The sequence below is a fragment of the Thunnus albacares genome, chromosome 17 (genome assembly GCF_914725855.1).
Source record: "Thunnus albacares chromosome 17, fThuAlb1.1, whole genome shotgun sequence".
Classification (NCBI taxonomy): Eukaryota; Metazoa; Chordata; class Actinopteri; order Scombriformes; family Scombridae; genus Thunnus; species Thunnus albacares.
This window is the reverse complement of record NC_058122.1, coordinates 20,339,303-20,355,767: the sequence shown is the minus strand read 5'-3', so window position 1 is coordinate 20,355,767 and position 16,465 is coordinate 20,339,303. Positions and strand designations below refer to the sequence as shown.

The 16,465-nt window shown below is 37.7% G+C and overlaps 1 protein-coding gene across 3 annotated transcripts; it reads left to right on the top strand.

Moving 5' to 3' along the window:
• The first annotated feature begins 2,067 nt into the window (after positions 1-2,067).
• On the top strand, positions 2,068-15,781 carry zc3h7a (zinc finger CCCH-type containing 7A). Of its 3 annotated transcripts, none has more exons than XM_044331969.1 (23): positions 2,068-2,212; positions 3,467-3,572; positions 5,984-6,023; positions 6,221-6,424; positions 8,458-8,616; positions 9,477-9,557; positions 9,821-9,874; positions 9,976-10,015; positions 10,109-10,452; positions 10,555-10,810; positions 10,939-10,967; positions 11,090-11,234; positions 11,348-11,506; positions 11,838-12,043; positions 12,449-12,549; positions 12,747-12,928; positions 13,282-13,355; positions 13,653-13,786; positions 13,906-14,011; positions 14,112-14,220; positions 14,320-14,453; positions 14,771-14,934; positions 15,032-15,781. In XM_044331969.1, the coding sequence occupies exons 2-23, from the start codon at positions 3,487-3,489 to the stop codon at positions 15,219-15,221; spliced, it is 2,997 nt and encodes a 998-aa protein (XP_044187904.1). In that variant the 5' UTR covers positions 2,068-2,212; positions 3,467-3,486; the 3' UTR covers positions 15,222-15,781. The 3 variants fall into 3 exon arrangements, with proteins under 3 accessions (XP_044187904.1, XP_044187902.1, XP_044187903.1); XM_044331967.1 differs by having other exon boundaries at positions 13,650-13,786; XM_044331968.1 differs by having other exon boundaries at positions 2,068-2,216; positions 13,650-13,786.
• Positions 15,782-16,465: the final 684 nt, after the last annotated feature.

The window sequence follows — 16,465 nt, the reverse complement described above, 5'->3', positions numbered from 1 at the left end:
AGAAATTACAGATACAGAAATGAAAGAAAAGGAAAAATTGGTTGGACTTGTTCAAGAAATAAGAGACTGTTATAGAAGGGTCGTTGCTCATCCTGATACTAGTACTACTTTTGTAATAGTACAGATATTACAGATGTAACTTGCAAAGTTAGAACTTGTTTTTAGGCTTCATAAATGTGCAAATAAAATGAAAATGTAAACTTACACATTGTTAGGAATGAATCGTAAATGCAAGAAACTATCCTCATTTAGCACATAATTCGACATGTCTTCTTCCAAATAATAATAGCATTTATCTAGATTATAGTTAGTGCGGTAGACTATTCTAAGTGTTTAAAGCATTCCTAAATACCTAAATAGCTGCATAAGATTCAAGATGACGCCATGGAGCCTGTTTCCTTGTAATTCCAGTTACTCCCATCAAAGACATTTTAATTACTAGCCGTGCTATAATCTAAAACAGTATAACTAAACTCTAGTAAAATAAATAAAAATGTAATAAACAACTAATAAAATTAAAACACTCCCTTATTCTACTTGAGGCCCATCTGGAGACCCTTGGCTGTCCCTGTAGCCTCTACTTTGTGAATCAACATTTCACATTTACAGGAGGAAAGAATCTGAGAGGTTTGGTGTGTTGATCTTCATACTACAAGTGTTGCTGGAGTTCTCATCTCTCTAGACTTCTTTCCCTCTCCGTGCACCTTGGAAGTTGGTGAAGTTGTGCCAGAGACCCTTACTCTGCATCTACAGCAGATCAATTCACAGAGGAAACAAATTCACTGTCAGACGAGAGATTTAAAGGAAGGAGAGCTGAGAGTCAGGGGGATTTTGATGCCTCAGGCTTATGGTCTGAACTGTTATATGCTTTGTAGATTTGGTTGAAGAGAAGTAAACAGGGTGTCTTAGAATGTCTAAGTATTATTGTGTGTGTATATATATATATATATATATATATATATATATATATATATATATATATATATATATATATATATATATATACACACACACACACACACATATATATATATATATATATATATGTGTGTGTGTGTGTGTATATATATATATAATATTTATATTGGAATGTATATATTACCAAATGGCATAAAGGACAGACAAGGTGAGATATCCTCAGTATGGATGATCAAGATTGCAATATAAATTAATGTAACTGAGGGGATATCAGTCATCTAGCTGACTTATATCAGTCACCAAAATCTTATATTCTTATAGAATATAGAGAAATGACTTCCAGCTGTACATGCAACCAGCTGAATGTTAAAAAAAAGTACATTTACTCAAGTACTGCACTTTCACAGTTTACACCCAAAGCACATGATTAATTTATCAAATATGATGAATTGTTATAAATTAAACCAACCAACAGTGAGTGAAGTTTATAGTAGCTCCACTTCCATCAGTTACTGCATGAAAATGGTGTTTACACAGTAATGCATCAGTAATAATCAACCGATTAACTGATAATGATAAAAACTGATAATAAACTGCCTAATTTATGATAGAATGCTCACATTTGTGCTGCATAATGTCTACTGTTATTTTTGATATGTTTAGTTTAGTTTTTTAGTTACTTACAGAACTTAACTCAAGCAATATTTGAATGCAGGACTTTTACTTGTAATTGACTTTTTTTTTTTAAATTTAAGTATTTGCAATGCTTAATAGTAAAGCATCTGAATACTCCCTCCACCACTGCTTGTCAGTTAGCTTGTATCCACAAAGGTTTAATTCTCATTAGCAAACTATAATGTATAACTGCAGTGATGTAACAAAATAAATCACAAAACACTTGCATATGTAGTTGTACATCTCCAAATGTATCAAAATTCTTTCAGCTTTTATGCTTTTTTTTATTTTATTAGCTTGTTCATTTAAGTACACATGACTCAATGTTTATCCAATTATGATGTATATTACCTAAATCATTATTGGAGTATTGATGCTATCGATTCTTGTTGAAGTTGCATTGTCATTTTGTGTGCGATAAGCGGGTACGCCTGCAGGAGGCAGCACTGCGCTGGCGGTAATATGCTGTTCGCTTCATATGAGTGAAGAAGAAGAAGCAAAGGGCGGCCTTCAGCGATACAGCACATTTAGCCAAGTTATTTGAGCTAAAACGATAAAATCACTTTCCCTCCTTTTATATAACCGACGTAGGGATTGTTTGGAATAAAGATCCATTCATGTAAGTACGTACAGCAGCCACTGTTAGATAATGTTTGTGCTGTTTACCGGGTCTCAGCCAGGATCTGAACATCAACAGCTCGCTATTGTTTGCGTTGGGGAACTAGTTCAACTTGGACATGCCTATGCTCGGTTAGGTTCAGACTACTTCCTAGAAACTTAGCCGGGTAACGTCATGTATCTGGTTAGGTCTGTGTGTTTCTTACGCCGCGGTGAACCGCTATGTCCTTCATTTAAGAGTGTATTTGTAGTGTGTAGGCTTCAAATTGCTAGCCTTTGCTAGCAGATGATGATTTGCTAACGAGAAGTCTACTCGGTGGTCCCCGGCCGCGGGTAACACATGTGCGCTAAATGTCATGCGTCCATCATCGGACACTTCCATGTACGAGCTGCGTTGTTTCCCCTTAAAACTTAATTTAAAAGACGTGTTTCTTCTAAGTCGTCCACTGTATTAAAGGAGAAAAGCTTGTTTTTTAATGGAAGCTTCTAACTACGACAATATATCTCCAAAACAAAGTTAATTTTGGCTTTGCAGACCGAAATGGGCGAACTCGCCTAAAGCTAACATCACCACCATCTTCCTGGTGTCATGCTTTAAGATAGACTCTCGTCTGATTATTAACTAGTTTTGAAAGAAATGTGAAGTAAAGCGGTGAAAACATTAAATATGAGCTATGACGAGGCATGTTTGACACTTTGACTTGGCGGTTTTATGTGCTGTGAATGCAATCTTTCATTCAAAACACAATAAATAGGCAACTTCTACCTTTTTATATGTTCCTAAACAAACTATTTAGGCACACCAAAAAGAAAAGGATTAACTTCCGTATCTGCTGACTGAAACACCTGAATATGTTGGGAGAATAGACGCCATACGCTTTATAAATCATGTCCGATAATGGATACCTTGCTTTCAGATGCTAGGTTAAAACAGTTTCCCTTGGCCAATAAGTGCAACTCTTATTGTCCACACCCTCAGATGTCAAGTTTTCAGTGTAACTTTTAACATATTAAAATGTGAACAACTGTTTTGTTGACCTAATTACCTCGCAAGCTAACCAAAAAAAAATTTCAACCTCAATTTCCGTGTCGTCATCTCTGAATGCGGAAGCTGTAAACACTGAGCGAATCAACTGCCAGGCCACCAGTTGGACAACCTGCTTATTATGATTAATGATACGGAAGGTGTGTTTTTAAGTTGGGGATTTCTGTCTGTCACTATCACCAGTTAATACACTGCATATGGTAATTTCAGGCGCTGACTCCCAGGAGTGGATGTTAAAACACGCAAACATGTCCGGAGCGTGTCAGGACAGAAGGAGCCGCTGGCAGGAGATTCAGAAAAGCCTACAATTCATCCAGTAAGTGTCATGATGAAGGTCGCCGGGTGTTAAAGTGGGAGGGTCTCCCTCTCAATGGATCCCTGACTAACTGAAATTCACAAATGTAATGCTTGAACTCCTAGTAAGTAAGCACACTTGTGTTAAGTAGGGATGCAACTAATGATTATTTTCATCAATTAATCGGTCCATTATTTTCTTGATTAGTTGATTGGGCCATAAAGCGTCATAAAACAATGAAACATGTTAATTGCTGTTTCCCAAAGCCCGAGATGACGTCTTTAAATGTTTTCTTCTGTCCCGACCAACAATCCACAACACAAAGATGTTCGATTTACTGTCACAGAGGACTAAAGAAACCAGAAAATTAATTGTCTTTTGCAACGGTGACTCAAAATGATTAATCGATAATCAAAATAGTAGGTGATTAATTTAATAGTTGGCAACTAATTGATAAATTGACTAATGGTTGCGGCTCTAGTGTCAAGTGTGGTAAGAGTCTACTCTGCTACTGACACTATGTTTGACACTTCCCAATGTTGTGGTGGCCACTAGTCTTTCATATCACCATATTATGGAAATATTGTAGATAGCAACTAAAACATCAGCTGGGGTTCTTTTAAGATGAAGGATCTTCACTATAAATACATGTGTGCTGCTGCTGCTGCTGCCCCTGTTAGTGGGTTTTAATGACAAATCTTGGGCACTCCGATAGACTGCATGATGCAAGAATGATGATTTGTTTATAATGTTTTATATTTTCCTGATCTGATCACATCTCTGTATGCATGCATCGAACAGACTCACAGTATGTCCGCATATTGTTTCAGAGCTTTGCCAGGCAGCGCAGTGTTGCATTTCATCTGATCTGACAGGGCCCTTTATTCTTAAAACAAAAGTGATACTTAAAATACTACTGTGCAGTCAGCTTGAAACTATGTGGATGTCATGGAAACGCAAAGTGTAATGCAAACGTAATGAACCATATTACTTTAGTAAACCGTGAATATTATATGCTGAGATTTACAATACATCAACCTAAACCCTGAAGGCTAATGACACTTGGAATCTGTTATGAAGAGAAGCAGCAGTATTTTAAAGGTGATGAAAAGTGGTTTTCCTTATTAAATGCTCTCTCCAGCATGTTGCTGGTGTTACCTGTAAGGTAATGTTCACATATGATGCTGGCAGACCCTGAAAAAGAGTCCATTACCAAAACCTAGTACCCTCAAATTATAATTATATAATTATCAATGTAATTATTGTTAGTTTTGAGTAAAAATAACATCTATTTACAACACTGATTTAATGCAGCAGTACATCAGATATTTAATAACTGTGGATATTAGCCTTGTCTGTAACATTGGCTCTATGTGTTATACAAATTATCAAAAATCTGTGTCAGCTGATCAGTATTAATGTCTTTGCTAGATTTTTAGTCTGTGTGTGTGTAGTTACTGATATATATATATATATATATACACACACACACACACACACATATATATATATATATATATATATATATATATATATATATATATATATACACACACACACACACACACACACATTTATTTTATATTTAACCAGATTGGAATTATATTGAGACTAGAGCTGCAACAATTAGTTGAATAATTGATTGGTTGGTCATCATGATAATTTATGACAGTTAATTGAATATCATAACATTTTGGGTTTTTAAAGAAGACATCATGGTGGCCTTTTAGACACTGTAAATGCCATATTTTCACCATTTTTTTAACACTTGATATACTAAATGATTAATCAACTAATCAAGAAAATGATCAGCAGACTAATTGATAATGAAAGTAATCGTTGGTAGCAGTCCTAGTTGAGACGTCTACAGTATACGCCGCCTTAATTTCCTGCTTTTTATTATCACCTGGTATAATTCGCCACAGTAACCATGTTGCTTTTGCTGACTTGTTGGCATTTGACAGCCGTTGCAGTCAGTACCTGCATGCACAGCAACCCACCAAACCACTGACACAACAACACGCTCACCTGCACACCTTCCTGTCTCGCTGCCCTCGCGTCTCCAGCTCAGATTTGTTTTGACAATCGAGAAACCAGTGTTGTTATGACAATATACTGAAGTACTGTAGATAAATGTAGAAGATAATAGATAAATAAAGAGAAGTATCATAGATAAACTTGTGAATCATAATTATTAAAGCAGAACAGTAGATACTAGTTGCCAATATACTAAATGTAGATTTGTGTCAATTTAGAAAACTTGATAATCAGCCTCTTTCACTCAGTTGATTTTCATAGATATGTAGAATAAGAGATGATGATGATGATATCTGAATACCGTTGGACTGTCAACACTCACTCTGTTATGTTTTCGTTCTGCTGGCACTTTGAAGTTTTGTCACTTGAACCTCTTTTTCTTTTTTTATTTTCAGATCAAACCTTCCATTTCCTGGAAGTCAAGAGCAGTATGAGGTATGATATGTAAATGTCGATGTGGGGTTTCCAGCTTCCATTTTGCATCAACACTTTTACTATTTTGAGTTAAACTGATTTTATAGGACATCAAGTCAACCTGCAATTTTCTTTTTTTTTCTCTAAATATAGAGAAAAGGTTGCTTCTCTGTTCGTTTACATTTTGTACTGATTCGGTTTCTTTTACCTTTTTTCAGGTGTTCATTAAGGATCTTGTATGGAATCTGTTTGGAGAAGGAAATGACGTATTTAAGGAAGGTGACTGGACAAAATCCATGGAGATGTACACGGAGGCTTTGGGTATCGCTGATTACGCTGTCTCGGAAGACATCAGCGTTCCAACAGCTTTACTGGAAAAGCTGTATGCAAATCGAGCTGCAGCGTACTTAAATATCGGTCCGGTAAGTAAGCTGTGACTCTCTCTCGCTTTTCAGTTTCGCTATGATTCACTTTGAATTCCCTTCCCATGTGTTTCTACTCAAACAGTTTATATATGCACTTGAATAAGAAAAACAAAAGCACAGTCCGAAATACAATGAGCAGGGGGTTTTTTCAGTCGTGTAAAAACTTCTGCTGTAAATTCTACATTGGTAAAAGTTGGACTTTGTATCGTCCACTTCATGTTTGAGAGCCCAGTGTTTCATACAGCTTGTGTGTGTGTGTGTGTGTGTTTTGTGTGTGTAAGATCTGCCAGAACAGGTGACTTTAGGATTGTTTGCACTGTTTCAAACAAGTTACATTTCCCAAAACACAATTAATTACATTTTAGTGTGAAACAGAGGTGGTAGGTCCTTCAATTTCATTAAATTGGGGGGAAAACAAACTTTATTGTACTCTTCATTGTCCCCTAATCATTACCTCATTTTGTTGGCACATGACCTTCACATATTTTGCAATAGCTGAAGGACAGACTGCACTATAATTGGCCAAAAATATTACCAAACCACTGACCTGTGAGGACAATTTACTCTTGAACGGCGCTCTTTGTACACATTTTCTGAATAGTTCGTCATCCCACGTCATTTTTGCGGTTTTTCCTGACAAACCTCTGTGCTGTAGTTACTGCACTGATTTAAACGTGTTTATCTGTAATAGTGAAAATATCCGGTTAAGTAGCTTTCTTCCTTCAAGGGAGTGCATCATTAACTAGCTACGTTTGTTTGTGAGATTTCAGGTTATGTTGAAAGAGTTGCGTTTTTATAAATAGCACATCCACAGTGTAGTACGTCCCCGCTGTGTGGAAGCTGCTCTCGGATGAGTTTTGGGTGATGTTAGTAGCTCTGTGCTGAAGATAATATTACTGTATCATAATTTGCTAGCAAACTACATCTGATTGCCATCGACAGTTGTCATTTAGATTGATGTTTTATTAGTACAATCAGTGTTAAAGACACACACACACACACACATTTCTTTTGTTTTAGGTGCTGTGGCTGTGATTTTCTATTTCTCAAAGGATTTAAAACAGTGTTATCTGCTCACTGTGTCTGTGTCTGTTTATTATGAATAAAAATATCACAGCCACCCTTGAAAAACAAACTGCGCCGTGCCCACGCCTTCAAAGTAACTTAATATATCAGCTGTGAGTGCTGGAATGTGCCACTACATCATTTATCACAAATCCACAGCGAGACTTGGATTGTTTACACACCATATAGACTTCATTTTCAGCACTTGACATCATAAAAGTACCAAAAAGAGAATCTTTATACCAGTGTTTGTTTATTTTTGCCATTTCTTACATGAGAGCAGTACTTATTAAGCGGTTGCGGAGGTTGTGCTTGTGGCATCTTAAAGTGCCCACAGTGCCACACTGTGCTCTTCCAGTTTGACAATCTTTCTTAGCCTGAGGGCAGCTAGGTCACATTGATGTTAGCGGGGTGGGGCTGTGTTACTTAATGCTGTCCTTTTGTAAATGAGATTTCATCTTAAAACAGTTAATTTTTACTTTTAGTCATTACTGAAATTAAATGTGATGTGTTGTGACTTCACTTCTTTCCTGGATAGAACAGAGAATATCACTAAGTATATTAAAGCAGTGCAAATCAATGAACTAAAGATGTTCTTCTCTGTCTCAATAGTTTTATGTTTTTTTTCTCATACACTTCCCACTTTTTCCCACCAAACTTTAATACTCCAGCAAATCATTTGAAAGCTTGTGATCCAGTAAAGAAAATGTCCATTTGTGGAAATTTGATCCTTTCAAAGAACATACAGTTCTCATTCCTGTCGCTGTTTGTTGGTATTGAATTGTGTCATATGGCAGTAAAAAAAAAGAAACAGCTGTCTTCAGGGAGGCCACACACATACCTGACTTAATCAACATGTCAATTTATCGATGAGTGATGTCTTTGTTCTCTCTGTTCACAACAACACTACAGTTAAGTAGAGCTTTTCTAACTCTGGAACATGTTTTTTTTGTTTTTTTTTTAAGGGACTGTATGACCAAGCATTAGAAGACTGTGAAAAGGCTCTCCAGTTGAACGACGGGAACCACAAAGCGCTGTACAGAAAAGCGAAATCCTTGAAAGAGATGGGTAGACATCAAGAGGCCTATGAGGCTGTTGCCAAATGCTCTCTAGCGGTGCCTCAGGTAAGATGTGTAACGTCTGTGTTTTTATGTCGATTTATCCAAATGTGCAGGAAAATCTACTCGCTGTCTTTGTCTTGGCAATTTATTTATTTTTTTTTTAAGTAAGAAATTAAGCAAATTGAAACGTCCTCCTGGCTGCCAGCACGCCCAGCGGAGCCCTGATGTTTCTGGCGTTTTGCCCGACACTGAGTTCCACAGGCTACATTAAAAGATCAGCTCAGTATTTAAAGACAAGTGATTGTTCGTTTGCTGCCTTTTAGCATGGATTTAAAAAACGGAGGTAGAATTGATGTAGGTGTAAAATTGTCTGGTTCATATTAGAAACTATTATTTTTTTTACTCAGTCTGGTCCTATTTTATTACATTTCTATTTATTTTTCTTTGATAATACACATTTATGTTATAGTTAGGCCTACATTATGATAAGTAAGGCAATATGCTTTACAGTTGAGTACATCAGTGGCCTCACAGCTTTATCACAGTGCATCACTGTCCTGTAGTTTTGTATAATGTTTGTGAAGAGGAGTATCAGTCTGGTTCTGTCGTGGCAGGAACATCTTTCAAGTATTTCATCATGTAGGAGAACTCCAAATCTTTACATGCTGTTTTATAACCAGCAGCACTTTACAGCTGTTGTTCACCTTCAAAAGTTACACAAAAAACATTTTTAAAATAAAATCCTTGCAGATGGAAACAAAAAAAATATTTGATAGTCATGGAAAGTCTGTCATTTCTGCCAAGTATATCCAAAACTATAAACATATTTGAATAAAAGCATTTTTCTATGATTTTAAAGCATGATAAGAAGATGATTGTGTTTGAATAACTGCTGTGAATTTCTGTTTTTTTTTCCCCTCCAGGATGCCAGTGTCACACAGCTGACTCAGGACCTTGCCAAAATTTTGGGATTGAAAATCCGTAAAGCTTATGTGAGGAGTAAGGTAAGTGTGTCTCAGGAACTACATCGTAGTCACATGACACTTACCCGTGTCACTAAAAAAAAAAAGCATCACTGAAATTCCTGAGAATTGTCGCTGTGGTCATTTTTGAGGAAGTCGCTCTAAACACATCATAGTTAAGTGATCTGATTCATGGCTTTTACAAATGAAGACAGTTTTTGCATATAAACTGAAGTCTGTCCTAACTATATACTAAAGTATTAATTTAATTAAATCAATTTTTTGTGTTTTTTCCCCTTTTACAGCCTGCCTTGAATGTTTTGCGAGGATCAAGTTATCAAGATGCATCATCTGATAAGGTAACGACATGACAACTTCCTCTGCTACACAGTATTAAATATATCTGTATGCTGTCTGAAGAAATGCATCATTCAATGAAACTCTCTCTGTGTTCATTCAGTCCTCTCATGGCTCGTCTTCAGTTGAAGATATAGAAATTGGTAAGTTTTATAGCTTTGAGCAGCTTTTTATTTGATCATTAAAGAGGCGCACGATGAAAATCACTCACCCTGTTTCTCCTCTCGTCTTTTTAGAAGTGCCTCAGTTGACCCAGGATAGCAGCGTTTTGGTTCCTGTCCCAGCTCCGATCCAGGTTCCAGTGGTAGTGCACCCGCCTCTAAACGACGCGGCGGTGGACGATCTCCCTCCCAGCAACAGTATCTTATCTGCGCCCCCATCTGAGCCTCCAGGCTTCGAGTCTGTCCCCCTGCCCGTGTCTGTACCTACGTCAGTCCCTCTCCCTGTGCCCACTTTTGTAAACGGGTGCAGAACTAGTAAGCCTTGCTTGTTGCTCGAAAGCAGTCAAGATTTTGACGCGGATATCATCGGGGACGACCTCGACGATCTACTGGACCAAGCGGGCCCTGAAGCAGCCATGGTTAGTGAGCGGATATGACCACAGGGTCTCTTTTTATGAATAAACTGTGACAACGTGTCGATACCTGAACGCACATGTGACTTTGTTTGTCTCTTCCTTCAGGTTATACCCACAGTGAAGGGGCCTCTTCCTTTGCCAACCAGTATTGCCTCGGGGAGTTCAATGTCAATTCCATTCCTAATGCCATCTCACATCAACACGTTTCTCCACAGTAGTGCCCAGCAGTGCACGGTAAATCTACCCCCTCTGTATCACAAGTCAGGGTCGAGTGCGTATTTTGGTATGGACACTTTTGACGCTCTCACCCCACCTCTGGACTCCCTGGATAGACTCACCATGACAGACTTTAAACAGACAGGTATGATACTCAGGTTCAACTTATTATTTTAATTATTACTATTGATAATAGTCCATCAGAATCAAATTGAATAAACAGGTTAAGTATTGGTTGGCTGATATTTTTTTTCCCCCTCTTTTAAAATTCAGATTATGCTCAGAGTCCGTTCATTCCGCAGGTAATTACTGTTTATGTTATGAATTATGACAATGACAGTCATTTTAGACATTTTTAACAGGTTTATTTTTCACATTTCATTTAGTTTTTTTTCCTTTTTTTTCTTTTTTTTTGTCAATACAGCTGAACAACAATGAAAGTCCAATGGGAATGGCTGTGGGTATGCCAGATGTGAAGGGCTCTCCTGCTGCTGTGGATTTAGCAAAAAACCCCTTAGCTGAAACACATGAATTCAAACAAGCGTGCTCACTCTGCTACGTCAAAACTGGTGAGGAATTGCTTTTTCGGTCCTGCGGTGTGGTGGTGGTGGAAGTGGTCTTCTTAAGAATAGGGATGTATGATTTTTTTTTTTTTTTTCCATTTTCATTTCCATATTGGCAGGGCCTGGAGTGTTGGATTACACACTTCATACTGAAGACCATAAATGCAAAAAGGACGCTTTACTCGGCCGAATCAAACATTCGCCCGACAAAACGTGGAAGCTCATTCGACCCAGACCAACAAAAACCCAATATGTTGGACCTTATTACATATGCAAAGGTAACATTTATAAATATATATATTTCCTTGCTTCATTTATTCATCCATACAATCGACTCAAAATGAGCTATTTTCATTTTTCCCACTGTTTTTTACATTTCTAAAATCGATTACGTGGAAATCATGAATGTAATCTCCCTAATCTCGTACTACTAGTTGAGAATGAAAATTAAATTTTAAATTTGGTGCACAAAGATGCAATGTGCCTTTTGCATCTTTTTGCCCCAGAATGTAAAATAATAAAGATTATTGGTACAGAATGATGTTTTTGCTGTCGTTGCACTAAAAATTCACATCTGGATAATCTTAAAATGTGTTGTTGTTGTTTCAGAGGTGGCTGTAGGAAAAGAGTGCCTGTATCCTGGCCACTGCACATTTGCCTACTGTCAGGAAGAGATTGATGTTTGGACTCTGGAGAGGAAAGGATTTATCTCCAGAGAGCTGCTCTTTGATCCTTTTGGGCCAAACTCCAATGTAAGGTTGACTGTCCCCAAGATCTTACAGGAGCATCATGGGATATTCATGTTTCTCTGTGGAGTGAGTATTTATTTACCTTTTTTTTTTTTAAAACCACATCTCGTGTGACATCAAGTGTGGTGGTGTGCATTTAATAAATAAGCTGTGTTGTAGATGATGCTTATTGGCAGCACTGTTTTTACTCCACTTTTTTACAAGAAACAATCATCCGCTTTCAGCACTTTCATGACAAAATAGGAAAAATAAGGCAATTAAATATAAAATGTGATGAGTGGAATGTTAAATTTTTGCCATTTTGGGTTTTTTTTTTTGCTTCTGTGTAATAATTTATGTTTTCCGGTGCTTAGTAGCAGCTGGCATACAGTTATTAGGGAATTTCAGAGTGATAGTCCTTTTTTATTACCATATTAGATTTGTAATTTATTATTTTTATATTCATTATAATACATATTATTTGATCTGCAGGTGTGCTTTGACCACAAACCCAGAATAATCAGCAAAACCAACAAAGATGATCCGTCACTTTGCTCTCATCCAGTGACAAAGCATGACTTTGAGGATCATAAGTAAGTCGTTCTACATTTCCTAAGTCTGAAACAATCATTTGTGGTATTACTAGAAAAGAACACTGTATTATGAACACTGCATTTAAATGAGAGTCGAAATAATCTACCAAAGCAAACAAGACCATGTGCAAATATGCGAGGGTTATAATAAGATTAGAGGATGATGGCGAGCATTATAGCACTGTTTGTCTTTTTAGGTGCCTGGTCCACATTTTGAAGGAGAATACAGTCCGTTATTCCAAAATCAGACCCTTGAGTCCTCAGTGCCAGCTTGATCTTTGTCGCCATGAAGTCCGCTACGGCTGCGTGAGAGAGGACGACTGCTTCTACGCCCACAGCCTCATCGAGCTGAAGGTCTGGATGATGCAGCATGAGCTCGGTAAGAATAGTCTTTGAAATATTAAGAGCGCAGATGCTAGTGTTCCTGAAATATGGTTCTTCTAAGATGTTGTTTTCCTTCTCACAGGATTTTATTTACTGCAAAGGAGTTTTACTGTATGGCATGTCACGTTGCTTCCCATTACAGTGACTATTTAACGTTACGTGTGTATGATTATGACCAGTTCTATATGTGTTATCTGTAATATAAAGTTGAAATGTGACAAATACAAGAACTGTAATTAATCCCTGGATTAATAAGATTAATGACAGGATTGTATTAGCATTTAGATGAACCTTCACATCAATTATTCATTTATTTATTTAATTTTCCATTTATCTTGCATTATGTAGGTATCACTCATGAAAGTATTGTCCAAGAGGCAAAGAAGTTTTGGAATGCAACAGCTACGTTGCAGGGAGCTCAGGTAAGGTCAACATCACAACTTGTTGCTGGCGTTTACTAATTTCTTGTAATTCTGAGGTTAATTTTAATACAACTGGCTTTGACTCCATTTAATATGTATTTTCCACTAACAATTTCTTACATTTTTTGCATGTGTCATCTATATTTTGCAGCATTCATATGGTGTGCAAGCTTTCTGCTGTTTCGATAGGTGTATTGTTGGCTAAATCTCCTTTTTTTTTAGTTGTATCACTGTTGCTGTGGTAACTTTGTGTGAAATCAAAATGTTTTTAACTTGTCCTTCGAATCTCATCAGCAGCTTTCCAGTGCACAAAGAAGGTTTGGGCCTCCAAATCTGAAGATGATGTTTGTTTGTGGCCAGTGCTGGAGAAATGGCCAACTAAGTGAAGCCGACAAGAACAAGAAGTATTGCTCAGCCAAAGCGAGACACACGTAAGTATTTAAAAAAGTCTCTCACGAATCGTGGACGAATCGGGGGACGAATTGATGAGTGAAACGGTGCAATCAGGTACAGCACCACCACCGACTCAGTTTCTGTCTTTCTGTTTCAGGTGGGCAAAAGACAGGCGGGTGGTGCTTGTTAGTTCCCATGAAAGGAGAAAGTGGACAACGGTTAGACCACTTCCAACCAAAAAGCCAATCCCATCTCAGTTTGAGGTACATTTTCTTACCCTACAGTTTGCCCTAAAACCTAAATAACATAAGCTCTCCAATGCGTCCGGCGAGGAGCATCACTAAATGTTCTTTTCTTCTCTAGATTTGCATGCATGTGACAGCTGGCAAGAAGTGTCAGTACATTGGGAATTGCACGTTTGCTCACAGTGTAGAAGAAAGAGACCTTTGGACTTACATGAAGGAAAACAACAGTGAGTTTGTCAAGGAGATGGTGTAGAATTTAATCAGTAGAGTTTACTTTAGTATTTGATGCACCACGAGCAAACACTTATTTTATCCCCCTCATTTAGTTCCAGATATGGATCAGCTTTATGAGCAGTGGCTGCAGTCTCAGAAGCCTGGCTGGGGGGAAGAGACCTCGAATAACTCCGTCAGGGAAAACGGCAAACAGATACACATGCCGACAGACTACGCAGAAGAAGTGGTGAGTTGATGAGGCTGGAAATAAGTGATAGAAAGTTTGTATTTAATCTGATCGGTGGAGTTAATTCTGTCAAATTTATTGCTACCAAGACACCAAGTTTTGGTGGATATGTATGTAGTTGTCCGAATGTTGATGCAGTAAAACTATTGGTGCCTTTATGGTTAAATTGGTGTGAACATTTTGATAGGATCTTGTTTTAATTTAGTTATTTGTAGATGGATTCAAATAAACAGCGATAAATATGAATTATTTAAGAAACAGACAGTAATTAGTCATTTGTGTAAATGAGACGGCTCTGTGTGTGTGTTTGTTCGCAGGCTGGCAATCACTGTTGGCTGTGTGGTAAAAACTGCAACAGTGAGAAGCAGTGGCAGCAGCATATCACATCAGAAAAACACAAAGACAGAGTTTTCAACTCTGAGGATGATCAGAACTGCTGGCAGTATCGATTTCCCACAGGCACTTTCAAAGTTTGTGAGAGGTAAGATTATCGGCCGCCAAAAAAATACGTCTCAGGTTACCAATCCGATTCCAGTTGTTTCTCATGGTTGACTTTTTGATCGTGTGTTTTTTGACAGGTTCCTCAAAGGAACGTGCACAGAGGATGACTTGTGTAAGCTGGCTCATGGGGAGCAGGAGCTAAAGGAGTGGATGGAGCGCAGGGAATTCCTTTTGATGAAACTTGCCAAAGCCAGAAAAGACCATCTTATAGCACCAAATGACAATGACTTTGGAAAATACAGTTTTCTCCTTAAAGACATTAAATAATTATGTGATGACAATATTCATGTTCACTTGCAAGGAACGCAGTATTCAAACAGTCTTGAGTCAGGTGATCTGTGAGGGCCTCAGATGTCCACAGGAAATAGCCTGATCACAGCATGATTTTAAAGCAGGGGCGTTCAGGACCGGCCCTCTGATTGGTGGCTGGTTTACTCTGATCTGAACTACCGGAGTGTTATTGTTAACAGCAAATATTGAGTGTAAGACACTTGAAGCTTTGCTATGCACCAGGCAGTAGAAAAACTGAAGACGGTGATGAAAATAGCATGTGTAAGCCTTGATCAGAGACGTGTTCAGATACTCACAGCTGACCTAAAAAAAAAAAAAAAAAAAATTCTTTTTTTTTTCATCAGTTTGTATATGTTAATGACCTTTACCCGTTCAATAAGTTTGAGGTATGGGATACTTAAATTGAGAGTTCAGTTGACATTCTTATTTTAATCTGTCGGCATAGGTCGTTCTCACTTTCCACTTTCCATTTATCTAATAGTGTTACCTGTGTAATGGGCACCACACCAAATAAAGCTTCTTTTTTTTTAAATACATGTTTTAACTGTTGTGTGTGTGTGTGTGTTTAATCGCCATTTCTGACACGTCACAGGAAGAAATCTACTCGGATTACATCACAAAAGGAGCATCTATGTAGTTGGTCTTTGTGTTCCAAAAAAAGTTATTCAATCTCAATTTGCCATTTAGGTAAAATGGCTCCTGACACAATTTTTTTTTTTAGATTTTTCTTATTGTCAAATGTGCACAGCCAAAGCAAAAGTGAACTGATCCTACCTACAAGTATTGTGTGTGTTCTATTGTTGTCCAAAAACTATTAAAAACTCATCAATTAGCTACACTGTTGGATTGGGTGACCTGTAACAATGGTTACTGATAACAGAGATAAGATTGTAACTCTCCAGAGAGCAGTTCCTTCAACAACAGACACCACTGAGCATGTGCAGGAACGCAGTTCCGTCTACACAGCTTTGCTAGCTTGTGCTACATATCACAACCTCATGACTTGTACTGAGACTCTTTGACACATTTATAATGTGGCACAAAGTCAAGAGGTTGTGAAATGTAGCACAGCAAGCTAGCGAAGCACTAAAACGTCTGCTGAAAGATCCGTCTTATAATATTTTTATCTTATCTTATTGCTGTTATTAGTCTTTGGAGCTATTGTCTTCCAGGTGAAGGAATGTGTCACCCAGTGCAGTGATGTAGCTTAATCACATGTT

Coding starts and splice junctions, on each gene's coding strand:
- zc3h7a (XM_044331967.1), top strand. CDS start 3,487: ATGTTAAAACACGCAAACATGTCCGGAGCGTGTCAGGACAGAAGGAGC. Junction 8,617..9,476: donor GCTCTCTAGCGGTGCCTCAG/GTAAGATGTGTA, acceptor TTTCCCCTCCAG/GATGCCAGTGTCACACAGCT. Junction 12,550..12,746: donor CATGACTTTGAGGATCATAA/GTAAGTCGTTCT, acceptor TTGTCTTTTTAG/GTGCCTGGTCCACATTTTGA.